At 38.4% G+C, this 14,055-nt stretch overlaps 1 protein-coding gene across 6 annotated transcripts; it reads left to right on the top strand.

Moving 5' to 3' along the window:
• The first annotated feature begins 409 nt into the window (after window positions 1-409).
• Window positions 410-13,782, top strand: KBTBD2 (kelch repeat and BTB domain containing 2). 6 transcript variants are annotated; one of them, XM_025168822.2, is made up of 5 exons: window positions 711-1,551; window positions 3,360-3,619; window positions 7,203-7,736; window positions 9,531-9,696; window positions 11,012-13,782. In XM_025168822.2, exons 3-5 carry the CDS (start codon window positions 7,567-7,569, stop codon window positions 12,545-12,547), a joined length of 1,872 nt encoding a protein of 623 aa, XP_025024590.1. In that variant the 5' UTR covers window positions 711-1,551; window positions 3,360-3,619; window positions 7,203-7,566; the 3' UTR covers window positions 12,548-13,782. The 6 variants fall into 6 exon arrangements, with proteins under 6 accessions (XP_007431659.1, XP_025024588.1, XP_007431661.1 ...); XM_007431597.4 differs by lacking the exons at window positions 711-1,551; window positions 3,360-3,619 and adding an exon at window positions 410-582; XM_025168820.2 differs by lacking the exons at window positions 711-1,551; window positions 3,360-3,619 and adding an exon at window positions 592-701.
• Window positions 13,783-14,055: the final 273 nt, after the last annotated feature.

Raw genomic sequence — 14,055 nt, 5'->3', positions numbered from 1 at the left:
GGGCAGCAAAAAATCTGAGCGCCAAATATAGGCTCTCTTAAGAAAGGGACATGAGCCACCCGTTTGACGGCGCCCCTAAATTGCCAATGCAAAAGACACATTAAGGGCTTTCGGCATAGGGAGACACCTTTGCAGATGAAATGAGTAAGACTTTAAATATCATTTGAAAGTGCAGGCTGCGTACAACTTTAATCTTCGATTAAGTCTCGCGGCTGGAACGTTTTGGAAGAGGGCGAGTTGACTGCAGCTTCCCAAACATCTTTAACCTAAGTTTATACTGTTTCTCGAAAAAGCGCCCAAAGGTACACGTGAATAACCGTACACATGCGCATTATTGAAAGGAGTCACTTTCCCAGTGTAGGGGAAAAAAGGAGGGCAGAATGCGCAGGCGCAATGGAGAGGCGGGTTGGCGGAGGCGGAGCTACCCCTGCACAAGGAGACCGTTTTTTCGTCTTCCTCTCCCGCCCACGTTCGATTCCCTTGTTCGGAGGCTGCGCGAGCCTGGGATCGAACGAGCTCTACAAGGGTGCTTCTCGCGCGTTTGCTAGTACTCAACGGACGTCGGGGCGGGGGAAGAACGAGGTAAGGGCGCGCGCAGTCGCCGTGCGTCCCTTGCCCGGCCGTTCCCTCGCTTCCTTCTCCATGGCCGGGAGGAAACTGTGGGGCTGAAGCGGCGGCAAGGCAGGCCGGAAGCTGATGGGGTGAGGGGGGAGCGGGGACTCGCTTTTTTCCTTTTCCCGCCTCTTCCACCTTTCCGTTCTCTAGGCCTTGCCCGGTGAGAGTTGTGGAGGAGACGGTGTGGGGGATCTCTTCATTCCCTTTCTTTGCTTTCCATCCCCGGTTCCCAGAGGCGGGCTGTGGCCTGTGAGCAGCCGTTGAGGAAAGGAGGAAATGGGCGCGGGGAGCGGCACCGGCTTTCACTGAGTGAAACGCGGGGAGGGGTGTGAGGAAGTTAGGAGAGTCCCCCTTTTTGCTGCGTGCCTCAAGTCCGGCTGTTGCCGGGGCGGCAGAGCCGGCTGAATGGGCAAGACAGGGATGTGAGACTGTGCGCTTGGGGGAATATACCCAGCCCTCCGCCTTGCTTTACCACTACGCAGGCGGTAGAGCGACAGCCTGGCTGTTGACATATTTGAAATCCTGCTTTGGGCAGCAGCAGTACTGTCTCCTGGCGTCTTCCGATGTCATACTGCGGCTAAACTCTGACACAAGGTGCTTTGGGAGAGGGTGACGGAGGTGATTTTTGAGATGCGTGGCACGGGGCGGGGAGGGAGTGAAGTTGAAGAGCTTGGCTTGCTTGGCCATAGAATGACATTCAGGTGGGGGCTGGGTCAGGGTGTCTTAGTTGCTTAGAAAGTGGTATCTTAATTCTGCTCTGGAAAAGACTAAGTTGGTTGTTCGCACCTGGAATTCTTGCCCGGCCACAATTAGAATGATTCCTACCCCCTCCCCGGCCCCAAATAAAAGCAGGTAGGGTTGTTTTTTTTTCTTCTGGTTACTGTAGCCTCCTAGTGGGTATGTAATGATATTGCATACCAAAGAGGATGAGAAAAGGTGAGTATCCTTCCCCACCCTTGGGGGGAAAAGTCTGTTGATAAAAAACTATAATTAATAATGAAGTCATTGAATCTAGGCTTAACTGCTTTTTAAATTTTTGGCGAGAAGTAATCTAGCTGCAGTGAGAACTTGGTATGTAATGCATTCTTGATCTGTTCTTGATCTGTATGAGAATATTGGACAGATAGTGTTAGTACAGGGCAAGTAAATAACTAAGTTCTAAAATGTACAGTATTTTCCTCAGGTGCAAAGTTGTGTAATACTGAGTATTTAGTATTTATTTAAACAAGTGTATCAGCAGCTAATCAAAGATAAATACAGTGTAATAAAGCCAAACAATTGAATAGAAACAACATAGGAGCAAATGTACATTAAAAATATAAAGAGATTTGGCTTTTGATGATTATTTAATTTCTAAGGTCATCCAGTTGTCTGCAATTTATCATTTTTAATTTTGGCCTAATTTAATTGCTAGTGTTCTGTTCCTAATTAAGTCGTCATTCACCATTCAGCAATAATGCAGGTCCTGTTGCAAGCACTGACATTCATACTGAGTTTTAAATGATGTGTGGCTCATTTACAAAAACAGTTGTCCAGATTAACACCACTGGATTATTAAACTGGTTTTAATTTCAGAAGATGTTGCCCTTTGAACCTGACTATTTTAGTATTGAGTCTTCTTGGAAGTTCTTACCATGGAAAATCCCAAAAATGAAGGTGGATGGAGGCAGTCTTGGATCCAAAGACTGCCTCCTTGGACCCTCTAGTATTCCCCTTACCTGGGAGAAATGTAGAAGTCTTCGGCTAATCCAAACAAATGTTATCACAAAAATAAAGGACAGCTCCTCTTCCCATTATACTGATTTCTTGCTGGGAGAATTTTTGAACTTATCAGAAAGCACAGATGGAACAGTAGGATTATTCCTTAAAAGAGAAAAAAAAAGATTAATCTATTAAGAGTTTCAAAAAAAAGTTGGTGACATATAGAGCTATATGTGATTTACAATTGTGTTTCACTTAGTTTCTTGATTAGAAATCTGAAACATTGGAATGAAGAGCCTAGCCTTGTACAATCATTCTATTTGAATATTTGAAAATTGTTTACCATCATAGGGAATTATCATATGTCATAGAAACTGATATTAGAATAAGCTACTGGTATTGATAAGAATTGCCTAAGTATAAAACCTGTTGATTATTATTAATCTTAGAACCTATAAAAAAGAGTCAGCTGGCTTAGCCAGAAAATGAACCCCAAATTTAAGGATTTTAATGGATGATTAGCTATGAATGAAACAATAGTGTAATAGTGTGACTACAAAAGGCAAGTTTGTAGTCTTGGGAACTCTTACCACAATATCGATAGCATCTTTATTTCCTTGAATTAGTGGGAAAGTCTGAAAGAATTTCCAGATATGTTCAACCCTTTAGATCATTTTGCTCAGTGAGGAAAGATGAGAGGTACAGCTAACACACATAGGTATTAGGGTTGTGCAGCACTTAAGTTCTTAAGGAGCATTTGTTAGCAACTCCTTAAACCAAGTGATTCTTTTCTTCAGTGTGCTGCAGAGGGCAGCTATACAATCCCAGGAAAAGTTGTAGCTGGTTTAAAGTGTGGCTGTGTAATTGTCCCAGTGTGCTCCAAAGGATCTTTTTCCCTTCAGAATTGCAAAGCCCTAATGTCTATGTTCATTGCCTCTCTGTCTTTTATTAAAGCACCTCAGATTTTTAAGCCTTCCATGCAGTCATGAAAAAAGTGCTGCATTTCATAAGTGGAATCCTTAAAACAATGACTTTTTTTTCAGACTTATGCAGAATCCTAAACAAAATTGGGCTGATTTATTCAAGAGCAGAGAAGGCTGTGAGGTCTGAAGCATTTTTCCGAATCATTTGTGAAGCATGCACAGCCCTGGTGTTCATAGTGCCTTTGGTGCCCAATGTCAAAGAAAGGCTTAACCTTCCTTCTTGTGCCAAAGAGGATGATTGAAGATGGCTATTTTGGGGATGTACGGCAGAGATGCATGAAGTGCCTTAGCCAAAATAACCCCTGGCTGTAGATGGAAAAGTAAGGACGGATCATTTTGGCAATAGAATTTTTCAAGGAGTAATTATTGAGGGAGGTTATCATTCAAAGTGAGTCCACACTAGTTTTGGGTTGACTATTTTCATAATGCCTCACCTTCCCAGAATAGCATAAATACTAATCTTGACTATATAGTCTGCTACAGAGTTACAGTCCTATGCATACTTACCTGTGAATAAGCCCCACTGTATATGCATTGAGAGAAACGCATGCAAGGAGAATGAGTAGGGTTATAAGGACTGCAAGTACAGGAGTATATAAAACCAGACATATTGCTGGAGGGCAAAATGACAAAATTCCACCTTACTTATTTCGGCTATGTCATGCAATCAACTCACTGAAAAAGGCAGTTATGCTCAGGATGGTCAGCAGTAAAAGGAAACAAGACCACCAAAAAATATGGTGGATAGACACCATCAAAGCCAACACCAGCTGGAGCATAAAACAACTAAAAGAAGCCATACAAGACTGGAAAATATGGAGAGAGCTGGTCCGTAGAATCGCCGAGAATTGGATACAATTGAATGGATAGCATCATCATCATAAGCACTGTAGGTTCTGGCTTGGCTATCAAGGCCAGCCAAAAATAAGTTGGATTTAACTGAAGCATTTTTTAAAAAAATGTTTAAGGCCATGTAAAGAATGTGATATCTATAAAGAGTTCAGATGCCTTTAAGTGGTTGGATAAAACAAGTTGGGAGTACACAGTTCTGTATTCTGTCACTATTGTGTCTGCTTAGTGCTGCTCTACATAATTCCCCCCCGCACACCTCTGACCTGGAAGCTCTTTTTAATCTGGCCCCCAAGAAAAGTTAAAAGAATTTTGGAGGTCTGCTATGATCAGTTTGTGAAGCCCACTGTACCTTTATTTATGTTTATTTTTGTTGAATTTTTATTTCTTTGTTAGCTGAAATTGATGTATGTAGCACTTCCTCTTCCATTTTTTCCTCACAACAACTAACCTGTAAGATAGGTTGGGCTAAGAGGTAGTGACTTCCAAGTAATTCAGTAGGCTTTTATAACGAAGGGTGGACAAATTTATATTCATTTTTACTTAAAATTCCAATTATGCTGGAAATGTTTCCTGGTTCTTTTCGTACTGTAAAAAAAAATGCTATGGGCTTATTTTATCTCTAAGATTTGGACAGGAATTTCACATAGAGAAATGCCAGGCTGGAAGAATCACAAGCCGGAATTAAGATTGCAGGGAGAAATATCAACAACCTCAGATATGCAGACGATACCACCCTAATGGCAGAAAGTGAAGAAGAATTAAAGAGCTTCTTGATGAGGGTGAAAGAGGAGAGTGCAAAAGGTGGCTTGAAATTCAACATTAAAAAAACTAAGATCATGGCATCTGGATCTATCAATTCCTGGCAAATAGAAGGGGTAGAAATGGAAGCAGTAGCAGACTTCATTTATTTGGGCTCCAAGATCACCGCAGACAGAGCCATGAAATTAAAAGACGCTTGCTCCTTGGGAGGAAAGCCATGGCAAACCTAGACAGCATATTAAAAAGCAGAGACATCACCTTGCCGACAAAGATCCGCATAATCAAAGCTATGGTTTTCCCGGTAGTAATGTATGGCTGTGAGAGCTGGACCATAAAGAAGGCTGAGCGCCAAAGAATTGATGCCTTTGAACTGTGGTGCTGGAGAAGACTCTTAGGAGTCCCTTGGACTGCTAGGAGGTCAAACCAGTCAAAGGAAATCAACCCTGACTGCTCATTGGAAGGATTGATACTGAAGCTCAAGCTTAGATACTTTGGCCACCTAATGCGAAGAGAGGACTCTTTGGAAAAGACCCTGATGCTGGGAAAGATTGAAGGCAAAAGGAGAAGGGGACGGCAGAGGATGAGATGGTTAGATAGCATCACTGAAGCAATGAACATGAAACTGAGCAAACTGAGGGAGGCAGTGAAGGACAGGAAGGCCTGGCGCAATATGGTTCATGGGATCACGAAGAGTCAGACACAACAACTGAACAACAACAACAAAATAGTTTCAGATATTGTATTCTTGGGGAAAATGAATGGTGACTTGCCTCTTTGCTGACTCAAATGCAGTAGTTAGTCTAGATCCATTTCAGTTTAACTTCAAAGTTTTTGTATTGGCTGTTCTTATGAATAACTGTTAATTTTCATGAATCTCTCAGTTGATCTCAGTACCAAAAGTTATGGCAACATTTTTCTTTGCTTTGAACAGAGGGAGCTAGGGAATATCATGTTAAGACTTCTCCAGAAACTTCTGGAAGACTAGTTTGCTTTAAAACACTTAAGGGGTGCCACAAAGTCCCTGCTTGTTCTACATGCCTTTCAACATCCACTTTTATTTGCTGGGAGTAGAGAACAGTGATTTAGACTACAGTTTATTTGGTATTCTGATGATACCTAGTTTTGTCTTTTATTTAACTCTAATCCTATGGAGGGAATGGAATTTTGCTTGAGAACTTTGAAGAGCTGTATGTTGTAAATCAGTGAATCCAGATAAAAGACTGTTTAAGGATCATCTGATGTCCTAGCAGTGCCCTTTCTGGACAAGGCAGGCTTGGCCACATCATATTTTAGTACTTGGGAGGCTGAATTATTGCAGCAAATTCAGTAGCATTCAATAAAAAAATTAAAAATTCAATAAAAGAGTCCTGAAACAATAGGAATTACCTCTTTATATGTAGATATAGTAGGGCTGGTTCTTATTGTTAGGTCCTGAGTATTGTAATTTGTTTTTTCCCCTGTGTGCTTTATTTGAATTCTGTATGCTAAAAAATGTAGGGTAGGAACATGGCTTTCTCAGTGCTGATATTCAGTGTTCAAAAGTGTTCTCTCTATTGAGGCTTATTTTACCCAATATTCATCACATCTTGTTGCATAGTTTTTGTTCCTCTTTGTATTGGTTTTCTTCCCCTCATATTTTGCTGACACATTTTTTTTGTAACTTGTTAGATGCGGATGATGATTTTTAGTAATAATTTTATCAATAATTTTATTTTATCATTTATAAGCTTTGATTTTTATATTAAAGAAGAGAATTTTTTTACAATAAGTAGTAGATTATATTTTACAAGGAATGTTGGCAATGTAGTTATTTTAATGTGATACTGCATCATTGCAATATAGTCCTTTCTCAGTTGAAATTCTCAAATGAATATTAAACATGTGAAACTAGATAATCAATTAGTTTTCCATTTTATGGCTTCAGATTAATACTTGGTTTTAAGTCATACAATCTCAGAATGGGTCTGTGGTTTTGTGGAATCTGATGAAGCTTGTGACCAGTTTACACTTTTTAGAATAATCTTAAATCAATGTTTTAGGATATATTGCCAATGAAAATAAAAGCAATACGGATTGTTTTATATGGTCTGTATTGCTTTTTTTAGTATCTGAATTCTAGTTGTACACATTCCTAATGCACTGATCCTAAGAAAGTATTGAACTCCCTCTGCACCTGTTCTTTGTAAAACAAATGGATAATTGTAGAAAGTAGTATACCAGACACTATTTTAGACAAATTCATGGTAGATTGGCTTAGAAAAAAATCATGACATGATTTTTTTTCCTTTCTAGTTGCAAGACACTGTTAAGAGATGGTTCAAGAAAATCTACCTCGCAAATTCCATTTGTTTGCCCATGTGCTGCATCACTGGAGATCTCAACAGGAACTTGTCAATTATTCTTGAAAGTCTCAGGAGAACATATGGACATCAGGTCAATGTATTACACTCTAGGAATGGGTCAAAATACGAAGCGTTCTTGATTCAGCAGGCCAATCCATCACCAATAAGCGTGTTAAGAAAACTTAAAAAGACTTCAAAGAATACCCTCTGTAGTTTCTTCTTAATTATTCAGGATATAGTAGCTTGACATCTTTACTTCTGAAATCAACCGACTTTTCTAATCTTGTCTTGGAAATATTAAATGGAATGCAGTCATGTCTACCCAGGAGGAAATACAGATCAATACAGAATATGCTGTATCCTTACTGGAACAGTTAAAATTGTTCTATGAACAGCAGTTGCTAACTGACATTGTTTTAATTGTTGAGGGCACTGAATTCCCATGCCATAAGATGGTTCTTGCTACATGTAGCTCTTACTTCAGGTATGTGTTTAAAGTAATGCTACTTTTTCCAAGAAATATGTATTCAAAATATCTCTGCATAGTACAATTTATTAAGCAGATTCTACTACTAACTTGAAGTAAATGAAGAACTCAAGTATTATACAATTTAAACTCAGGTTAACAAATATGGAAGAATTGAACTAATAGGCTTGTGAAGTATTTCAGGGTTATTGTCAACATGGAACATAAAAATGGCCATCAAATACATGATGTTTATTTCAACAGAGTCATGCACTGGGGCAAGAATAGGCAAATTTTTGCTGTCCCTGGGCATCCTTGGAATTCCAAAACATCTTATAGGTGCTCTCGGAAGAAAAGTGGTGATATTGCAGCCCACAATTCCTCAAATTGGTCCCATCTGTTATGTTATCTATCATTCCAGCTTAACTTTACCTTTTTTACTGGACAAGTGAAGCATCCTTATAAACAAAGCATTTTGCTACAACCATCTGCAATTTTTATTTTATATATTTGATTGTTGGCCTGTCTGGGTCTCAGAAACATCTCATGAATTTGGTGTGCAGATTTTTTTTAAACAAGTGTTGCATTTTTCCTTTGACTGACATCTGAGGCTGCCCACTAAAAATAATGCATGGAGCTGGGACTGAATTCATTTTGGTTTTAATTGAACTAAAAATATAGTTAATGAGTACTTTCTAGTAATGTATGTAATAATGTTTTCCCTCTATCATATTAAAATTACAATTTAGTAACAAGTTTTGGAGGTTTCTGGGATCTCTTGGGATGGCATAGAATTCTAGGGCATTATTTCTGTTGTAAGTGAAGAAGAGAGTAGAGTTTAATTAAAATAAATCTCAAAAAGGTAAATCTAAAACTTAGACAACTTGAGGTAGGAAGCTTATCTTTACTGGGGATATAAGAATATTTTGGAAGGAAGGTTAATCAGTAGAAACAAGTATTAGGCAACATGAAGACCATGCCAATTCTAAGGTTGACAACAAACAGACCTGACAACAGAATCCTTTATTTGAATTAGAGTATATTGGGATACCAGTAAAGGATAATATAAAACATTTAAACACATGAATTGTGAAGATTAGTACTCTCCAAAGCAGATTAAGAAGGGCAATCTGGATATCCCAAGACTACATAATATGTAGTTAGGAGATGGTGGCTTAAAGCTTATCCACCTGCATAACTAATAATTTTGCATAATATTCTGCATTAACATCCACCCTGCTTCCAGTCATAATGAACTGTACAAGATAACTATAAAGTTGTTATACTAACTTGCTAAGTTTCATTATGAAATAGCTGCAGTGGCTAAGCCCAAGGCCGCCTCCAGTATATTCTGCATTGATTTGGAAGGTACTGGGATAGAATGTTTTTCTGGTGTGGTTTGCTTCCTGGTATGGCTGAGAGAGAACTAAGCAAAGTACCTCTGGTAAGACAGATTCTAGCTTTCTAAAAAAAACATTAGGTCAGAAATATAATATAAACTAATATGAACAAAATTGAGCAGTTCTTTATAATAAAATTTTGATAGCATGGTGAAAACAATAAAAGCATTTTTCCATTTCAGCACTGTAAGTTTGTAGTGCTGAATGCTAACATTCCTAAACCAGACTGAAAACAGGGATGGGGTATGGATATTATAGTGACCTTGTAAAGTATGACTTTTAATGAGATTATGAGAGAGTACAACTTGGAATACACAATATTATATTGAATGCTATCCACAGACAATCTCCAGCATACTGGGATAATTAGATGGAAACTAGAGATGGTTACAACTTTATTTTTATCATCCAGGGCAATGTTTATGAGTGGGTTGAGTGAAAGCAAGCAAACGCATATTCATCTGAGGAATGTGGATGCAGCCACTTTACAGACCATAATAACTTATGCTTACACGGGTAATTTGGCAATAAATGACACAACAGTTGAACAGCTTTATGAAACAGCTTGCTTCCTACAGGTAAGATTGTTTTATACAAACTTTTCTAAGACATGTTTTCTTAAGTTGTATCTTTCATAAAATCTGATACTGACCACTTCATACACTTCCTTTGCTGGATAAAGACGTGGAAGAAAAATATCCATGGAAGCATTTTGCCTTATCCATTGTAAGGTATTCTACATTGAAGAACTTTGATTCTAAAAGAGCACTTGAAATTAAGGTGTAAAATAGATTTATACTATGCACTGTTATAAGTTTTCCAGAAAGAATCTGTATTGAAATACATTAAAATCACAAGTTCAGAATAATCAGCAAGTTCAGTGGGAAAAAAGGAAACAGATTCTTGAAGTTCCAACTACTCTGCTGTTGGAACAAAAAATTACTGTGCAGAATTCTAAAGATTTTGATGCCTATGACCCACAGTAAAAGAATATCACAACATCTCCCCTATTAATACAGAGATAATGGAAAGGTATTGCTCATTGAGAGGTTAACAGTCTTTTCAGTAATAAGAATGTATAGTGGAAATAGCTTTATTGGTACTAATTTCATTGTAACCAACTAAAATTTCATATTTCATAAAAGAGTAGACACTCTTGTATTACTTTGGATAGTTTGAGTAAAGGTAAGAACCTTAAGGTAAACTCTTGGACGAAGATCTTCAGAATATGCAGATATTGTGTGTTTTTCCAGACTTGTGCAGCTTCATTGTTTTCCCATCAAAGCAAAGTGAACATACATATATGTATGTAGATACAGCCAGGAGCAGTTTCCAAAGCAGCTGCACAATCCTATTCACTAGAGCAATGCAAAGCATTCAGAAGCGGTGCTTTACAAAGCACATTGGGATAAATTGAAGCACACCTCCTCAAAGTGTAAAAGCCATGAAAAGTTGAAGCACACCTCAGAGTGTAAAAGCGGTTCTTCAGAAGTCTCAACACAGCTTCTTTGAAGGCTTTCTCTGGTTGTCTGTGCAGTGGGACTGACAGCGAATCAAAATATATGCACACACAGCTCCTGTAATATTTCAAAAAAGGGTGCTGTGCTTGCATCAATGTACTTTGTAAAGTCCCCTTTTAGACACTGCACAGTATTATTACTTCCCAGTAATCAAGTTAATTTGGTCTCAGAAGGAAATTTGGGTAATTTCTCTTCTTTTCATAATCTGCCAGCTATAAACAGTACTAGATTAATATGTGATGGCCAGTATTTTGGTACATGAGAGAGGATAGAAATCTAGGGAAATTGTTACATTCCATTCCTTTATCATTAACCACAAGTATGAAAGCAGTGTTTTGATCACTTCTCATTATGTTAATTTTTTTCATTGCAGGTAGATGATGTGTTACATCGGTGTAGGGAATACTTAATTAAAAAAATAAATGCTGAGAACTGTGTGCGGCTTTTGAGCTTTGCTGATCTTTTCAGCTGTGAGGAGTTAAAACAGAGTGCTAAGAGGATGGTAGAACACAAATTTACGGTTGTATACCACCAAGAGGCTTTCATGCAGCTCTCACATGATCTGTTGATAGATATTTTGAGTAGTGACAATTTAAATGTGGAAAAAGAAGAGACAGTTCGTGAAGCTGCTATGTTATGGCTGGAGTATAATACAGAATCTCGATCACAGTATTTGTCATCAGTTCTTAGCCAGATAAGAATTGATGCACTTTCTGAAGTTACACAAAGAGCTTGGTTTCAAGGCTTACCACCGAATGATAAATCAGTCGTGGTACAAGGATTGTATAAATCTATGCCGAAGTTTTTTAAACCAAGACTTGGAATGACTAAAGAGGAGATGATGATCTTCATTGAAGCTGCTGCTGAAAATCCTGGTAATCTTTACTCTTCAGTATGTTACAGCCCACAGGCTGAAAAAGTTTACAAACTCTGCAGTCCTCCTGCTGATCTCCATAAGGTTGGGACACTTGTAACTCCTGATAATGATATTTATATAGCAGGTGGGCAAATCCCACTGAAAAATACAAAAACCAACCACAGTAAAACTAGCAAACTTCAAGCTGCCTTCCGTACTGTGAATTGTTTTTACTGGTTTGATGCTCAGCAAAATACATGGTTTCCAAAGAGTCCAATGCTGTTTGTTCGTATAAAGCCATCTCTTGTTTGCTGTGAAGGCCATATCTATGCAATTGGGGGAGACAGTGTTGGTGGAGAACTCAACAGAAGAACTGTGGAAAGATATGATACTGAGAAAGATGAATGGACCATGGTAAGCCCTCTACCCTGTGCTTGGCAGTGGAGTACAGCAGTTACTGTTCATAACTGCATTTATGTAATGGCACACAACTTGATGTACTGTTACTTCCCCAGATCAGATGCTTGGGTTGAAATGGCTATGAGACAAACTAGTAGATGCTTTGCTTCAGCTGCTGCTTTTGGAGATAAAATATTTTATATTGGAGGCTTGCACGTTGGCAGCAACTCTGGTATAAGACTACCTACTAGCACTGTAGATGGGTCTTCCGTAACAGTGGAAGTTTATGATGTGAATAAAAATGAATGGCAAATGGCAGCCAATATTCCTGCCAAGCGGTATTCTGACCCCTGTGTCAGAGCTGTTGTGATTTCTAACTCTTTGTGTGTCTTCATACGAGAAACTCATATGAATGAGAGAGCCAAGTACGCTACATACCAATATGACATGGAACTTGATCGTTGGTTCTTGCGACAGCATATATCTGAGCGGGTACTCTGGGATTTGGGAAAAGATTTTCGATGCACTGTGGGAAAACTCTATCCATCTTGTCTTGAAGAGTCCCCATGGAAACCTCCACCATATCTCTTTCCGCCTGATGGGGCTGATGAGTTTGATCTTGATGGGGAGATGGTTACACTGCCACCTGTATAGCTCCCATAATTCAGAGACTGCATGCCTGTAACAAATTATGAACATTCTATTTGAGAGAATAGGGCTGGAAAATGAAATGTTAAGCTGTCTTGTATGTATGCCCTATCCAATTTTTTTTTTGTGGCCATTGAGTGTAAATCAGTGAAAATTATTACTAGATATGCTTCCATAATCTGAAACAATCCCTCTGATAGTTGATGGGATCTCTCATATATATATATATATATATGTATATATATATGATCATATATATATATATGATCATATGTATATCTATATTTATCTACATATATATATCTTGAGCTTAAAGCCTCTGCTTATTGTCTAAATTTTTAGTCTTGTGAAAACATTTAGTTCTGGAACTTTTCACAAAGCAGCTTCTATTTCTAGGATGTTATATTAATTGCTCAAAGTATCTTCCAGTTATATTTGAATGAGTTCTGGAAATATCTGTATGTGCTAGTTATATAGATTGTGTGGCCTAATGGAATGTGCTGCAGTCAATACACAACAGCTGTGTTGGTGTAATAATGCCATGTAAAAGAATAAAATCCCATGGATCTACCTGTGGTAGGAAGGGTAGATCTTCCATTTTATGGTGACATGCAGGGCAAAATGACTGCAGGTTCAGTCAAGCTATATTATGATGATGATGATGATTAGGTGCATGTATTTTCACTAACTTATACCTGTCTATTTAGAATACAGGTCTTCCGAGCAGCTGGTAGTTTACCAGGTGTGAACTGACATTGCTGGGCTTGCAGTAAGAATTGCCAGCCCTTCCTAGTGCGGGTCTGTGTGGAGCTTTTGATCAGTAAATAGCTCCACATTCTGTATTTCAGAAACATTGGCTCATGAATATTACTTCCTGCTGCTTATTTTCCCCTGCCCCAGTATAAACAAAGGTATAGTGTGAATTAACCATGTCTTTATTTTTGTTAACTTAACAACATTACTGTAGTATGACTTTGTATAGATATCCTTACACTGTTTGTCTTTTTTTTTTTTTCCTCTGGGGTTGGGGGAGAGAAACTTTGTTCAGGAATACTTTGTGCAGAAGAGCAGTTGTCTGGTGCTGCTCTGGCATTAATCCCAGGAACCACTAGCAGTAGCAGAGCACCGCCAATCTCACATGAGCACAGGTGCTTCATGATGGATCATACTAGCATGTTCAGCTGCATCATGTTCTGGCACTGTATTTTGAATGATATTAATTTATTAAAAATGAATCAGTTTGTTCTTTTTTTCCCACAAGTCTGTGTATTTATATGGAGTCATTGAAGTATGATTGAAATAACATACTTTTGTAATTGATGTCTAATACATTAATACTCGGTAGCTTCAGCTGTTCAGAAAATCTGAAAAAATAGGAAATGCAAGAGTTCTATTTTTTTTTCACTACTTAATTTCAAATATAAACAAGAAATGCTTGAAGTCAAAAGAACAATAAAATATGGTAAAAGCCCTATATGTTAAAGACCATGCAGGTCTTTACACATAGGGCTTCT

Source organism: Python bivittatus, unplaced genomic scaffold (genome assembly GCF_059951505.1).
Source record: "Python bivittatus isolate LINGU-HERP-01145 unplaced genomic scaffold, Pbiv_v1 ctg000610_np1212, whole genome shotgun sequence".
Classification (NCBI taxonomy): domain Eukaryota; kingdom Metazoa; phylum Chordata; class Lepidosauria; order Squamata; family Pythonidae; genus Python; species Python bivittatus.
The sequence above is the reverse complement of the archived record's forward strand: the minus strand, read 5'-3'. Positions and strand labels throughout refer to the sequence as shown.